General features: G+C 47.1%; 1 protein-coding gene across 2 annotated transcripts in view; it reads left to right on the top strand.

Annotated features, from left to right (window-relative positions):
* Positions 1-15,986, top strand: part of B4GALNT2 (beta-1,4-N-acetyl-galactosaminyltransferase 2) — a 44,928-nt gene extending 28,942 nt beyond the window's left edge. For both annotated transcript variants that reach the window (XM_053568995.1, XM_053568996.1), the window contains exons 4-11: positions 1,415-1,521; positions 3,929-3,966; positions 6,314-6,494; positions 7,455-7,541; positions 10,366-10,553; positions 11,372-11,512; positions 13,665-13,884; positions 14,459-15,986. In XM_053568995.1, the coding sequence (XP_053424970.1) occupies positions 1,415-1,521; positions 3,929-3,966; positions 6,314-6,494; positions 7,455-7,541; positions 10,366-10,553; positions 11,372-11,512; positions 13,665-13,884; positions 14,459-14,664 (1,168 nt within the window). In that variant the 3' untranslated portion in view covers positions 14,665-15,986. The remainder of the gene's footprint in view (positions 1-1,414; positions 1,522-3,928; positions 3,967-6,313; positions 6,495-7,454; positions 7,542-10,365; positions 10,554-11,371; positions 11,513-13,664; positions 13,885-14,458) is intronic.
* Positions 15,987-16,428: the final 442 nt, after the last annotated feature.

Genomic DNA, 16,428 nt, shown 5'->3' with positions numbered 1-16,428 from the left:
GATGCCACTGCACTCTATCCAGGGCCATAGAGTGAGACTCTGTCTCAAAAAAAAAAAAGTAAATAGGGCAGCGCCTGTGGCTCAGTGAGTAGGGTGCCGGCCCCATATGCCGAGGGTGGCGGGTTCAAACCCAGCCCCGGCCAAACTGCAACAAAAAAATAGCTGGGCGTTGTGGCGGGCACCTGTTCCCAGCTGCTCGGGAGGCTGAGGCAAGAGAATCACGTAAGCCCAAGAGTTAGAGGTTGCTGTGAGCCGTGTGATGTCATGGCACTCTACCTGAGGGCAATACAGTGAGACTCTGTCTCTACAAAAAAAAAGTAAATAAAATTTTTGGGTTTTTCATATTACCATAAATACTCGCTACAGTAGTCTCACCTTTTGTCAAGGTAATTTAAGTGATATTCTTGGTTGAAGTGGATCCCTGAAGGCTCCGTTTCAACCATATTATCTTAGTTCCTCAAAGAATCAGATTCACTGGGTTGTTATATAGTTGCGTTTGACAAAATATTGTTAATAATAATAACCAGAACAACACGTGAAGGAGATATTGTGTTTCCTCTAAGAATATTGTGATTTGGGGAGGCTAAGACAGGAGGATTGGTTGAGCACAGGAGTTAGAGGTTGCAGTGAGCTATAAGGACACCACTGCACTCTCTCAGGTGACAGGGTGAGACCCTGTCTAAAAGAAGCATCACAAGAATGGAGAAGCAAGAATCCAATGTACTCAGTTTTGATATGAGGACAATTGATGTTAGTTACATGGTGGGGGGAGGGGAAGAGGGAAGAGGTAGGGAGATGTGGGGCCCCAGTGTGTGACACACCTCTTGGGGGTGGGACACTATTAATAGAGGGACTTCACCCAGCAAACGCAAGCAGTGTAACCCGGCTCATTGTACCCTTAATGATTCTCCAACAATAAAAAAATTAATAAAAATAATAAAAATTAAATAAAAATATTGTGACAAGCACCACTTCCATGTAAAGGTACTTGTGATACTTTATTTTTTTACCTCAGTGCTAGGAAATGGTCTGCTTCTTTCTTTTGGTAGTAAGGACAGCATGCTGATTGACAATCACTTTTTACCCTGGCTACTAGGAAGTTTAGATGTGACTTTGGTGTTCAGCTACTTCAGCTGGATTGGCCCCTAATGTCTGATAATTTTGTTTCTTCCTTTTTGCTGGTCATGATTTTTATTTTTTATGTGTTTTCTTGTAAATGGCTTCAGTACCTTTGTGGAGACTAGAGGGGAGGGGCAGAAATAAAGGTGGTGGGGAAAAAATGGTTGGAAGATAGGAACAATCTACTTTTGATTGTTCCACATTGGCAGGACAAGGCTCGGTGCACAGGCACCACTTTGAGCGCTAACCAAGCGCCAGCATCAGGGCAGCTGCTGATGTTTCTGTTTTCCTGCAGAGAAGGGCTGCCCCATCCACCACCCCTCCTGGCTCAGCCCAACCTCCCCTTTGGGTATCCAGTTTATGGAGTGGAGGTGATGCCCTTGCACACAATTCCCATCCCAGGTAGGTACGTCATCCACATCCTGAGAGCACCCAGGCAACAGTCTTAACTCTTAGACAAAATACCTGTACTCAGCACAAGACAGGAAACTTGATGTGACTTTATTTAATGTTAGCCTCACTGTTTTCTGCAACTGAGACTCTCTTGGTTGCTGTGACCTCCTTGGGGCTCTGAGATAACATAGAAGAGGTCAGAAATCTGTGTGCCTCAAAGAATCTTAGGACATATTTGGCTTTAGATGTCCTCCAGCATCATGGGAGCAGGCATTGTGAGCCCATCTCTAGGGAGTGCATTTTGAACAGAATGTTTATGTCAGTTAAAATTGCCCCCCACCATGGATTTTTACACACCCTTCTCATTCAGCATCACATCCCTTAATGGAACAAAGTAGAGTATTATCAGGAGAGACAGAGGTGTGAGCCTGCAGGTGTAAATGTTTCTCCCCAGTGCAGGCCCTCGTGATTGGGCAGTTGGGCAGTATCTGGGCCCATCCAGTGAAGTCTCCTTCTGCTTGTGGGCTTTTGGCATCTTGAAGCAAACAGACCCCAAGAAAAACCTCCCAGTAGGGTCTGGGTGGTGGTGACAGCTGGGGATCTGCCATGTCTCATGGATCTAGCTGAGCTTTCTCCAAGTCAGCATGAATGAGCAAGACAGATAACCAAATTTCACAAACCTGCACATCAAAAGCTGAGATGAGCATGATTGCCCGAGACAGAGGGGAATGCAGTGTGTCAATGGATGGTGTTCTGCGCACAGAAGGAAATGCAGAGGCCAGATAAGGGACAGAGGAGAGGGGGAAGCCGGCTGAGGCTCAGCCCCTTGGATGGGTTGACCTGGCTCACCTCACTTCCACTCTCACATCCTTCCTTTTAAGGTGACTTCAGGCAGGCATAGTGGCTTAAGACCAAGTAGCCTGAGCAACATAGCAAGACCCCATCTCTAGAAAAAATAGAAAAATTAGCCAGATGTGATGGTATGTGCCTGTAGTCCCAGCTAGGGACTGCCTGAGGGAGGAGGATTGCTTGAGCCCAGGAGCTTGAGGCTGCCATGAACTATGATGGGGCCATTGAACTCCAGCCTGGGCAGCAGAGTAAGATTCTTAAAAAAAATAAAGATAAGCTGACATCACAGTTACAAACACCCAGTGAGGGAAACAATATTTTGTAAAAAAAAAATTTTTTTTTTTGCTCTTTTTGGCCAGGGCCGGTTTTTGAACCCACCACCTCCAGTATATGGGGCTGGTGCCCTACTTCTTTGAGCCACAGGCATCCCCTATTTTGTCAATTTTATAGATAGTGAGAGTTTAGTTAACTGTTTAAGGCCACATAGAGAGGATGTGTTTGAATAAGAACTTGAATTAGGCATATTTTAAGAACAGAGATAGATTCTAAACTAAATACATTTGGAAGGAATTGCTAGTGTTTTTGAATAGCCATTGATTGATTTGATTGATTTTAGACAGAGTCTCACTCTGTGCCCTGGATAGAGTGCCATGGCGTCATAGCTCACAGCAGCTTCAAACTCCTGGGCTCAAGTAATCCTTCTGCCTCAGCCTTCCAAGTAGCTGAGACTATAGGAGCCCAGCACAACACTGGCTAGTTTTTCTATTTTTAGTAGAGACAGGGGTCTCACTCTTGCTCAGGTTGGTCTTGAACTCCTGAGCTCAAGCCATCCACTCCATCCACCTCAGCCTCCTAGAGTGCTAGGATTACAGGCATGAGCCACCTCACCTGGCCTTGAAAAGTCATTTTAAAAGGATTTTTCCTTTTTTCTCTTTTTGTAACTATTTGTAGCTAGAGATCAGGATTTTTCATTTTGGATGATTCATTTTTTAATTGTGATAAAATATACGTAACATTAAATTTATCATTTTCACCATTTAAGTGTCCAATTCAGTGGCATTAAGTACATTCACATTGTTATGCAACCACTAGTCACCACCTTCTGACTCCACAGAGTTTTTCATCATCCCCCACAGAAACTCTGTACCCATTTAACATTAACTCCCTGCTCCCCCTTCCTGCAGCCCATGGCAAGCACCATGCTACTTTCTATCTCTATCAAATTAACCACCCCAGATACCTCATATGAAGATGGTTCATTAGTATCCATTGCTCCCTTTCCTTCAGTAAGAGATACCCAGAAGGACTGAATTAACTAACAGCACCCAAAGCTCTGAGGGTGGCATCAGAGATTTTAGAATTGTTGGGATTTGAGAAAGACCTTGGAACACCATCCACCAGAGCCCTGGGGAGAGGGACATGTGTCAGCAGACACTCTGGACAGGAGGTGACACTTGAAGGGACTGTCCCAGGTTGTGTAGGCATTACGGAGGTAGGTGAGAGCAGCAGGGAATCATGGCATTCTCTTAGATGGCATTTTTTGTCTTTTTCCCCTTGTGTCCCCCAGGTCTACAGTTTGAAGGGCCAGAAGCCCCAGTCTATAAGGTAAGAGGCCCCTTCCTAGTCCCTGTCTGCACTTGGTATCGTGTCCTCATTCCCCTAGTTGTGGCTGGTCTCAGCCTGTGACAGAGCCCCTATTCCGATTAAATACTGCACGTCAGGCATGAACCCAGGGCTGGGAGGGGGGCAGGGTGTATGTAGCTGGTGTGATTTTCCCAGCCACGTGGGAATGGCTGGAGTTCTGGGAGGACTTGTAAGCCCATATGGAATGCTGCTGCTGTGTGGCCTCTGCCAGGGTTTGCGCCAGCAAGACAGAGAGTGCTCGGCCCCCTACCTTCCTTTCCCCCTTTCTAAAAGCTCTTATGATGGTAGCTGATTGGTGGGAAACAAATCACACCCAGAGCTCCAAGAGGAATCTGGGGAGCGTGACTTTTACTTTCCCTGCTCTGAGTGCTAGTCAGAGGTTGGAACGGGGGACTAGTGAGTAGATCACCTGAGCTACTGTCCTCCAGAGGCTGTCTCGGCCCAGAGGGAGGCCTCCCCTGCCAGCCACTGTCACATTCATGTTTCCCTATTTTTTCTTTCTTTCTCTTTCCTTTTTTCTTTTTCTTTTTCTCTCTCTCTTTCCTCCCTTCTTCCCTCCCTCCCTTCCTTCCTTCTTTTCTTTCTTTGACAAAGTCTCACTCTGTTGTCCAGGCTACAATGCCAAGGTGTCAGCCTACTTTACAGCAACCTCAAACTCTTTGGCTCAAGCGATCCTCTTGCCTCAGCCTCTCAAGTAGCTGGGAGAGCGCCATGCTTGGCTACTTTCTATTTTTAATAGAGGGGTCTTGCTCTTGCTCAGGCTGCTTTCGCATTTCCTTAGCTCAAGTGATCCACCTCCCTCCGTCTCCCAGAGTGCTAGGATTGCAGGTATGAGCCACCACGCCCGGACTCCCTATGTTGTCTTATTCACAGAGCTTCTCTGGGCCTGAATCCCTCATGTGTGTGATTACACACTTACTGTCTCTCTTCCCCACAAGACTATAGCTCTTTGAAGACATTCTCTGCAGCTTTCCCAGCAGCTATAACTAGGTTCTCAGAAACTGTCATCCGTTGATTGACGAGTGTTTTCAGCGGGAGTGACATTGTCCAGTTTCTTTTTCATAAAGATAACTGGCTGCTGCAAGAGGGAAGAGATGAGGGTAGCTTTTGGGGTGGCAGTGGGCACAGAGAGAAGTGGGGCCAGTTCCAGCAGCATTTTGAAGGCGGAGTTGACTGGACTTGCTGCAGACTCACTGTGTGCAGACTAGAGCGGAGTCAGGACTTCCCCTTGGGGGCATGAACAGCTGAGTGGGTGGAGCCACCATCCACAAGGCAGGGAGGACTAGGGTGAGGGCAGGAAATGAGTTTAAAGAGAAAAATCAGTAGTTCGTTGTAAAGATAGAAAGTTTGAGTTGCTTGTGAAGCATTACAGCGGAGATGGAGACAGACATGTGGATACCACCTGCAAGCAGATAAATTTTAATGTCTTAGGAACAGATGACACCTTGTATTTATTTATTTATTTATTTTTAGAGACAGAGTCTCACTTTGTCGCCCTCGGTAGAGTGCTGTAGCATCACAGCTCACAGCAACCTCCAGCTCTTGGACTCAGGAGATTCTCTTGCCTCCTGAGTAGCTGGGACTCCAGGTGCCCTCCACAAGCCTGGCTACTTTTTTTGTTGCAGTTTGGCCGGGGGCTGGGTTCAAACCCACCACCCTCGGTCTATGAGGCCATCACCCTACTCACTGAGCCCCAGGCGCTGCTCAGATGACACCTTTTAGTGGGAAAGCACCCACAGCGGTCCATGGGCTGCATGTGTATTTGTGAGGACTTTTTTGCTTATCTGTAGTGTCAGATATCACGAAAATTATGCATGGACCTTGTTTTTGCTCATCAGCTTTTGTTAGTTTGTGTATTTAATGTGTGGCCCAAGACAACTCTTCTTTTTCCAATGTGTGGCAGAGAAGAAAAAAGGTTGGACACCCCTGAGAGTAAGAAGGGAAAAGCATCCAGAAAGCAAAGCCTGACATACTCCATCTGGAGCTCAGAGACAGGAGGAGGGTTAGCAAGAGAAAGCAGAAAAGCAGTGGCTGGAGTGAGAAGTGGAGAAGAATGGTGCCCTGCAATCCGAGAGATGTTTCCAGAAACAGGCCCTGGAACCCACAGGACCGTAGGGCTGGGGGGGCCTAACACAGGAGAGGCAGGTAACACAGGGACTCCTGTAGAGCCAGCCCTACACGGTCAAGGGTATCCCCAATGCTTTCCTCCCACACTGTGTGCTCTGTGGCCAGCTGGGCAGGTGCCTTTTCCGAGGACAGATACTTTCCAGCTCCTACATTTAGTGTGTTTCTACCTTACCCACCCTAGGTCACCCTAACAGCTTCTCTGGGGACACTGAACACACTAGCTGACATCCCAGACAGTGTGGTGCAGGGCAGAGGCCAGAAGCAGCTGACCATTTCCACCAGTGACCGGAAGCTTCTCAAGTTCATCCTCCAGCACATGACATACACCAGCATGGGGTACCAGCACCACATGGTGGACACGGGTAAGAGCCTGTCCTTGTGTTGTAAAATGCTTAGGGAGCTGGAAAATACCACCTGGCCTCTTCAAAGTCTTCCTCTTCCAGGAGGTAAGACTTCCTCTTACCATTCTTCTTTTATCTCTTTTTAACTCCTGATGCTTAACTTCCCAATTACTGTACTTTCCCTGTGGTCCCATAGAGGACAGATCATTCATTCTGGGCACTTAGCACATGATAAGAACCATCCAGTTCTGTTACCCATTCTCTGCAACTCTCAAAGCTGAAGATGTCTGGCAGCCACAGAAGAGGGCGCCCGTCTATGTGTCAGTACCTCATCCCTGGCACTAATAGCAAAGAGTGGATATGGGGGAACTCCCAGTTCCCAGGGCAGTGGCTTTGTCTCTCCCCTCCTGCCCCCCACCATAGAAATTTTTGAGAGAACTATCCCTGCCACCCTCAGGGAAGCCTCAGTTCTTTTCTGAGTGAATTAAAGGCACCCTTTTCTCATTTGACTAGCCACACAGGATGCATTCCCAGGACACTAACAGAAAAAAATGAAACATGGGACAGATGATCCTCAGGACCACTAACTGATGAGATAGTTCTCCCCACCTTCATATTTTCAAATATTTCCCTTCACAAATGATGCTATGAGATAAAATAGGGTGGGTATTATTATCCTGGGTTTGTAGAAGGAGAAAAAAGATTCAGGTAGTAAATGGCAAAGTCACTGAATCCAGACCCTCTGATTCCCACTCCACCCCACCACATTCTCATGGGTGGCCAATGTGAGCTTAGGTGGCATTTAACAGTTTGCCCCAAGGACACACAGCAAGTCAGGAACCTGAATGTCATATGGGGTCCTCAGTCTCAACACAGGACTCTCCCTACCAAACCTTCACTCCCTTTTCACGTCAGCTTCCCGGGGGTGGCATGGATTCAGACATGGAACTGCCCGGGCTATGATCTTACTTCTCCCTCCAGTGAGTCTAGAGTCCAAGTCCTCAGTGGCCAAGTTTCCAGTGACCATCCGCCATCCTGTTATTCCCAAGTTATATGACCCTGGACCAGGTAAGGCCCTTGTCTTTGGAGTTCCATTGTGGCATCCTGTGGAGCTATTGATGAAATTCAGAGGGGATCACTTCCAAGATGGAGAAGGAGATTTGGTCAAAATAACAGCTCACATAGGATCCTGGTAACAGTGTGGTTTGGAAGAACATTCTAGGACACACTCCCCTACATGGTTTCTGCTTACTGTGAAAAAAACAAACTAATGAATTATAACACTTTGATAAGCAATAGCAATAAAAACAGAATAAGGCTCGGCGCCTGTACTCAGTGGTTAGGGTGCCAGCCACATGCACTGGGGCTGGTGGGCTCGAACCCTGCCCAGGCCTTCTAAACAACAATAACAACAACAACAACAAAAATAGCTGGGCATTGTGGTGGGTGCCTGTAGTCCCAGCTACTTGGGAGGCTGAGGCAAGAGAATCACTTAAGCCCAAGAGTTGGAGGTTTCTGTGAGCTGTGACGCCACGGCACTCTACCAAGGGCAACACAGTGAGACTTATCTCAAAACAACAAAACAAAACAAAAAAAAACCAGAATGATACCAGAGCATGAGTTGATACATATCAGTAGAGTCAAATTCAAAAATAGATCCAATACATATTGCAATTTTACTGTATGTTTTTAAAAAACACAATTTCACTCTGTCACCCTGGACAGAGTGCCATGGCATCATAGCTCACAGCAACCTCAAACTCCTAGGTCTAAGTGATGCTTTTGCCTGAGCCTCCCAAGTAGCTGGGATTACAGGCGTCTGCCACAATGCCCAGCTATTGTTTTAGAGACAGGGTCTCACTCTTGCTTAGGTTTGTCTCCAACTCCTGAGCTCAGGTGATCCACCTGCCTCAGCCTCCCAAAGTGCTAGGTTTACAGGCGTGAGCCACCACACCCGGCTAAAGGTGGCTTTTCAAATTAAAGGGAGACAAATTAGCACTTATTTATTTCTTTTTGCAGTTTTTGGCCGGGGCTGGGTTTGAACCCACCACCTCCAGCATGTGGGGCTGGTGCCCTACTCTGTTGAGCCACAGGCGCTGCCCAGCACTTTATTTTTTTTGCTAATTCCACCATGGCTAAACTTTGACAAATTAACAAATTAATGGTAGATTACTTGATAAATCATGTGGATTTGAATCTGGCCTGGTGTGGTGGCTCATGCCTGTAATCCTAGCACTTTGGGAGGCTGAGGGGAAAGGATTGCTTGAGATCAGGAGTTCAAGAGCAGCCTGAGCAAGAGCAAGACCCTGTCTCTACAAAAAAATAGAAAAATTAGCTAGGAGTGGTGTGGTGGCACGTGCCTATAGTCTCAGGAGTTGATCGCTTAAGCCCAGGAGTTTGAGGCTGCAGTGAGCTATGATCATGCCACTGCACTCTAGCCTCGGTCACAAAATGAGACTGTGCCTTAAAAAAGTATGTGTGGGGGGCGCAATTTCTGGCATGTCTTCTACTTTCTGTCATTCTGAGAAAGGCGCTGTACAGTGAGGTTATGGAGCGCTCACTCACAAACAACAGGAGGGTTGTGGCTTCCAGCTGACCCCACCCCACACAGACATTATACTTGTGCAGTCAGGTGGCTCCTTATTTGGTGACTGAATCCAAAATTTACCCTGGCAGCTCCAGTTTTTTCCATCACAGGGTCTTTTCCATAAAAAAAATCTGTCCATTCTCCAATTTCATAGAAGCCACATGTCTTAAGATGGACAATTTGGGCTTGGTGCCTGTGGCTCAAGCAGCTAAGGCGCCAGCCACATACACCTGAGCTGGCGGGTTCAAATCCAGCCCAGGCCCGCCAAACAACGATCATGGCTGCAACCAAAAAATAGCCGAGTGTTGTGGCGGGTGCCTGTAGTCCCAGCACTTGGGAGGCAGAGGCAGGAGAATTGCTTGAGCCCAGGAGTTGGAGGTTGCTGTGAGCTGTGATGCCATGGCACTCTACCCAGGGTAACAGCTTGGGGCTCTGTCTCAAAAAAAAAGATGGACAATTTGGTCCATCCTCATACTTCCAACCATGTCTTCCTGAGGATGGAAGTTGCTGCTGATAGTAGAACATATCTCAAGAATTTAATATCTTTTCTCCTTTTCTTGGGCTTGGTGACCCTCCACATTGATCCCCTTAGTGGGCAAAGCTCTATGCATTTCAACTCCTAGAAAAAGAAGAAACAGTGGGCTCAACTACAACTTGAACTTTACTTTAGAAATAAAAACAATGTAACCTAAACTTTGTACCCGCATATTAATCTGAAATTTTAAAAAAAAGGAAGGGTGGCGCCTGTGGCTCAGTGAGTAGGGCACCGACCCCATATGCCGAGGGTGGTGGGTTCAAACCCAGCCCTGGCCAAACTATAACAAAAAATAGCCGGGCGTTGTGGCGGGCGCCTGTAGTCCCAGCTACTGGGGAGGCTGAGGCAAGAGAATCACCTAAACCCAGGAGCTGGAGGTTGCTGTGAGCTGTGATGCCACGACACTCTACCAAGGGCGATAAAGTGAGACTCTGTCTCTACAAAAAAAAAAGGAAAAAAATAAAAGATGAAAGCAGGCCATGAGCAAGGTGCTAACAGGCAACCATAAAATGAAGCATTCCATCAGGCAGTTAGGAAAATGGCATAATGGGCCAATAGAACTGGGAAATTCAACAAAACTGGATATGTTGCAAATATCTTTATTTTCCAATCCCACTAACAAACTCCTATTAAGCACCTCCCTCATACAAGAGGCATGAAGCCCACAAACACTGACAGGTTGTGGCTTAAAGAGGCCTTGGGAACAAAACAAGCAAGACTATGAGATTTCCTGCAGGATAGAGCTCTGACAGCCACCCTTTTCTGTCCAGAGAGGAAGCTCAGAAACCTGGTGACCATTGCCACTAAGACTTTCCTTCGCCCCCACAAGTTCATGACCATGCTCCGGAGTATTCGAGAGTATTACCCAGACTTGACGGTGATAGTGGCTGACGATAGCAAGAAGCCCATGAACATTAAAGACAGCCACGTGGAGTATTACACCATGCCCTTTGGGAAGGTATGTCCTTGCTAGATTAGTGGGGGGGGGGGAACTGTGTTTAGGATAAGAGACTCCCAGAGTCAGGTTCTGCCCTGGAAGGGGCCACTTCAGTCATCTTCCCAAGGATGCAGAGTCCTGGAGTGGGATGGGGTGAGGACTGTCCTCTGAGTCCCCTGGCTGATTCCTGATTCAGAGAAAAATGGGCTCTGCCTTGCTTTTCTGCACTTCTCATTTTTGGTAGGGAGATTAATTAGTGTCTTTATAAGTAACTTGAGGTATTTTATATCTCAAGGATTCTTGGCACATAGATCCAACAGCAAAACAACCTCCTATCCCCATAATTCCACCCAAGCTAGGGCCTCTCTCTGCCTCCTTCCCCCTGCCTCAGTTTCTCTCTCCCTCCTTCCCTTTCCCTCTCTCTTCCTCCTTTTTCTCTTCCTTCCTTCCTCCCTCTCCCTCTCTTTCCTCCACACATGTTCCCACAAGGGCAAAGGAAATGGATCTTATATACACCAGATGCCCCCAAACCCAACATCTTCCAGGACTTCAGTCAATTCGTAAAGTCCACAGGGCCAAGGAAGGAATTTTCTAGTCTTTCTTTGTCTCCATCTCTGACTCAAGTACTTGCTGTCCCTTCCAGTGTTTCTCTGAGACATGGACTCCCTGGTCCCAGTGGTTTCTCAACCTTGGCCGTACCTTGGATTCACCCCCACAGATTCTGACCGAATTTATTTGTTTGCACGCAGCCTGGCCACTCGGCATTTAGAAAGCTCCCCATGTGCCTCTAATATGTAGCCAGCACAGGCACCCACTGATCTAACTTCTTCCACCTACAGGGTTGGTTTGCCGGTAGGAACCTGGCCATATCTCAGGTCACCACCAAATATGTTCTCTGGGTAGATGATGACTTTATCTTTAACAACAAGACCAAGATCGAGGTGCTAGTGGATGTCCTGGAGAAAACGGAACTGGATGTGGTAAGGGATAGCTGCCACCTTCACCAAGCTGTGATCTCTAGAAACAGGGCCGAGAAGGGAGAGCGGAGAGAGGAAAGTGGATGAGGGAAGAGGGGAGGGAGAGGGGCTGATGGAGGAGATGACTAAGCCAGCACAACTCTGGGGTGGAGGGTGAGGGCATTGCAGCAGGAATCAGCAGAGTTCTGCTGCTGCCTCCACGCTTACTTAATTTCATTGAGTATATTATGCCCCCACCAATTCACAATTTTCTGCTTTTAAAATGGTGTGTGTATGCATCATTTCCAACTCCCTCCTGGACTGATGAGCAATGAAAGAGAGCAGCGTTCTGCTTCTGTCACCCAACATTTGAAAAAATGGTACAAAGCTTTAGAAGTACACATGGCCCTAAGGACATTAAAAAAGAAGAGGAAGGCTGTGCACAAGGTGGCTCACGCCCATAATCCTAGCACTCTGGGAGCCCAAGGCAGGTGGATCATCTGAGTTCAGGAGTTTGAGACCAGCCTGAGTAAGAGCAAGACCTCATCTCTACTAAAAGTAGAAAAACACCTAGCCAGCCATTGTGGAAGCTACTGGGGAGGCTGAGGCAGAAGGATCGCTTGAGCCCAAGGGTTTGAGGTTGCTGTGAGCTATGATGATGCCATGGCACTCTACCCAGGATGACAGAGTGAGACTGTTTCAAAAAAGGGAGGCAAATATTAATAAAAATAGGCTTGATGTCTGTAGCACAGTGGTTATGGCACCAGCTACATACAATGAGGGTGGTGGGTTCGAATCCAGCCTGGGCCAGCTAAACAACAATGACAACTGCAACAAAAAATAGCCGGGCATTGTGGTGGGTGCTTGTAGTCCCAGCTACTTGGGAGGCCAAGACAAGAGAATCGCTTAAGCCCTAGAGTTTGAGGTTGCTGTGAGCTGTGACGTCATAGCACTCTACTGAGGGTGACATAGTTAGCCTCTATCTCAAAAATAATAATAATAAAAATATTAAAAGCCAATTAAGTATAGAAAAGAGAATAAAAAAGGAAAATGGATTAGGAGGTAAGTGGCATCGTGGCCACACCTAACTCTTCCTGCAAGCAGACAATCCCCAAAGCATCTGGATCAACTAAGACATCCCTTGGTGACTCATAGAGACTCCTTAATAGCTGAAGCAAGAGAGATGGCGCTGTTCCTGCTTGTGTAAGGAGCCTTCAAAGGAATTTGAGTCAGTTTCCAGGATCCTGGACCAACTTCCTTCTGTTGTAGCTCCATCATCCTCATGGCCTCAGCACCACACCCAGAAGGGGGAAAGAGGCAGTGGAGGGCAAGTGGTTTCTTTTAAGGATGTTATGTAGGAGTTGCACGCATGAGTTCTAAATCATATCCTGTTAGCCAGAATGTAATCACATGGTCAAACTTTGCTGCCAGGTAGGTGGGCAAATGCACTCTTTGGTTGATTGGTTGACTATCTTAATTTAGTCCACTTAAAACTCAGAGAATCCATTTACTAAAAGGAAGAAAGAGAAAAGTGGTGTGGGAGACAATGGGCAGACTTTACCATGTCATCCTGAGAGGATTAAAGTTGTTTCAGGAATAGATGTCTTTGCTCATCCTGTTTTGCTCAGGCTCAAGTGCAAATCCAAGTTATGTCCCATGAGTGCATGGAGAGGCAGCTCAGAGAGGTTAAGAGCTGGGAGAATGGGAGAAAGCTATCTCGGGACAAGCAGCTTCCTGCAAGAAAACTAGTAAGTGGAGGCCTCGCAGATAGACCAGTGCACATAGGCTGCCTGGCGTGTGCACTCAAATATTGCTCTCATAATGGAGGGGAGAGAGTAACTTTCTTCTGGAAAGGATGAGCTTGCTGTTGTGTGAGCACAGTGCAGGTACTATTGTCTGCTGTTTGGACTTGGGGTAAGTGCTGTTCATACCAACTAGATTTTCAGGGGTAGGGAAGAATTAAAATTTTCAAAGGACCCAACAAGAGTATGGTAAAAGTTGTGGCCACAATAGCAAAAAGAGAAGAACTGAGGGATAAATCTGAAGGATAGACACAGGAAGGGTGCAATTCTTGGTATAGAAGAATTGAGGTACAACCCAGCAAGGCTTCCTGGAAGTGGCAGGGCGAATGTTGAGTGTATGCTCTCTAACATGGGTTTCTTTGCCCACTGACTAGGTAGGGGGCAGTGTTCTGGGCAATGTGTACCAGTTTAAGCTGCTCCTGGAACAGAGTGAGAATGGAGACTGCCTTCACAAGAGGAAAGGATCTTTCCAGCCCCTGGAAGGCTTCCCCAGCTGTGTGCTGACTAGTGGCGTTGCCAACTTCTTCCTGGCCCACACAGAGCGACTCCAAAGAGTTGGCTTCGATTCCCGCCTGCAACGAGTGGCTCACACAGGTGGGAAGTTTGGAAGAGTGAGTAAGGGAGCTGGGTTGTGAATTAGCCTCAGAAGTTTGATCTCTCCAAGGCCATTTACCACTGATTGTGCTGGCCTGCCCGGAAGCAGTGGGTCTCCTTTGCCTTCACCCAAACTAGAGAGCTCAGGGTCTCTCTTGCCCACCTCTCCACCTCTACTTGACTTCTGTGTCTCCCATAGGCTGTCTCTGCTTCTCTGAGACACTCCTGTCCTTCCCCTACAGCTCTGTCATCTTCTTTTTTCTAGAAATCCTTTCCTATTTAACCACCCTCTCTCTTTTTCCCTTCTTATTCCTTCAGCCTGGGAGTCCACAGTTCTGTCCAGTTGGAAAGCTGATCTGTGCCTCTGTGCCCGTATCATTGCCTGAGAAATGAGCTTTTCAATTTTCTTTCAATTCATCGACATGGACAGGTTGCTAGAGTTAAGGATGTAGGCTTCGGATGGAGCTGAACCTCCCCAGCGTGTCCTCTCCCCAAGATTCTCTTCTCAGACCTGGAATAGGACCTGGTCTCTGGCTACAGCTCCCACTTCCTTCTGCTCTCCCTCTCTTGGCAGAGTTCTTTATTGATGGGCTAGGGAGCCTGCTTGTGGGGTCATGCCCAGACGTGATGATAGGTCACCAGTCGCGATCTCCAACAGTGGACTTGGATCTGGCTGCCCTGGAGAAGATCTACAACACATACCGGACCAACACGAATGCCCAGATCCAGTACAAGTTGGCTCTCCACTACTTCAAGAACCATCTCCAGTGTGCCACGTAAATGTGCAGGGACACGGAAATAGCACTAGGTTGACTGCTTGTGGGTATCTGGAATACTGGTTAGGGCCACTAAACACTGGACTTTGTTTTTTTAGAGACAGAGTCTCACTTTATCGCCCTCAGTAGAGTGCCGTAGTGTCACAGCTCACAGCAATCTCCAACTCCTGGGATTAGGCGATTCTCTTGCCTTAGCCTCCCGAGGAGCTGGGACTACAGGTGCCCACCAGAATGCTCAGCTATTTTTTGTTGCAGTTTGGCCGGGACTGGGTTCGAACCTGCCACCCTTGGTGTATGGGGCCAGCACCCTACCCATTTAGCCACAGGTGCCACCCAGAAAACTGGACTCTTGATAAGATGAACATTATAACAGACCAGCTGGTGAGAGGGGCAAATGGGTAAGACACAGGTTACCAGAAATACCAATCAAAGGTGAAGGGTCATTAGAAATGGGTCAATCACTGATTAGGGCAATGAGCGCTATATTAATAACCATTATTATTTGAGTGATGCCTTACATTTTATGAAGCATTTGTACATAGAGTATCTCACAATATCTCATCTGACCGCTCAAAAATAAAAAAAAGAAAAAAGAAAAAAAAAGAGTATGTTGGTTGGTATCCTAAGTCAAAAGAATGGCTGCTGGGTCCTTGAGGGGATATTTGGGGGAAATTCTATCACAGTCAGAGGCATCATCTCCAGCATCAGGGTCATCCACACATTTTTATTGGTTTCTATGTTATGTGAATAATCCAGGGTCCTTGTCTCAATGAGATCTGAAGTCTGGTTCAGTTCAGTCTAGTAACAGAATTGGGCAGCCAAGGGAGAGAAGGGAGGAGACACAAGGGCCCAGGCAGCTGAGGAAGGCTCTATGGAGAGAGCTAGCAGCTTGCCTTAAAGATGGCATCCAGGTGTCAGAGGAAGAGAGGGAGATACTGGGGACATTCCACTGCCTACCAGAACTAAGGCTGCCTGGGCATCAGACACAATGACAGTCCAGAGTGCCAGGAATTGAACGTGCCAAGGTATCACGGCAAACAGAGTACTGTGACTGAACTCTGGGGACTTGACACTGGTTGCTGATCCCTGAAAACTCATGACATTTATAGAATGGACTCATTACTTTGTGGTTGAGGAAACCTTTCCCTGTTATCTTGGGAGTCAGCAGATTCTGCGGTGACACCTCTAGCCCTGCCTGTCTGGTTTCTACTTACCTGGATACTCTTTCCCTACTGAACATGGCCTAGGGTGGTGCAAGATCCTTAAAAGTGTGTTCTGTGAGATACTAAAAAAATTCCTGAAAAATATTTTGGTGGTCAAGTAATTTTGAAAAATAAAGCATGATGTCTCTTCTTCTTGGAAAGTTACAGTCCATGTGAATGTATTAAAGGCTCTGAGAAGTCCTGAAGTAAAGAAATCTGTTTAACTTTTCCTTTTCGGAGATAGCCTCTCCCTCTGTTGCCCCAGGTAGAACGCAGTGGCATTATCATTGCTCATTGCAGCTTCAAACTCCTGGGCTCCAGCAATCCTCCTGCCCCAGCCTCCCAAGTATCTGGGACTTCAGGCACAAGTCACCACACCTGGCTAATGTTTCTATTTTTAATAGAGATGGGGTCTCACTCTTGCTTAGACTGGTCTTAAACTCTTGGCCTTAAGTAATGTTCCTGCTTTGGCCTCCCAGAGTGCTAGGATTACAGGTGTGAGCCATTGTACCAGACCTTGTACTTTATTTTGTAATTCCTTAGATTACCATTGACAATAAAATTAC

This window comes from Nycticebus coucang, chromosome 18 (assembly GCF_027406575.1).
Source record: "Nycticebus coucang isolate mNycCou1 chromosome 18, mNycCou1.pri, whole genome shotgun sequence".
In the NCBI taxonomy this organism is placed as follows: domain Eukaryota; kingdom Metazoa; phylum Chordata; class Mammalia; order Primates; family Lorisidae; genus Nycticebus; species Nycticebus coucang.
The sequence above is the reverse complement of the archived record's forward strand: the minus strand, read 5'-3'. Positions and strand labels throughout refer to the sequence as shown.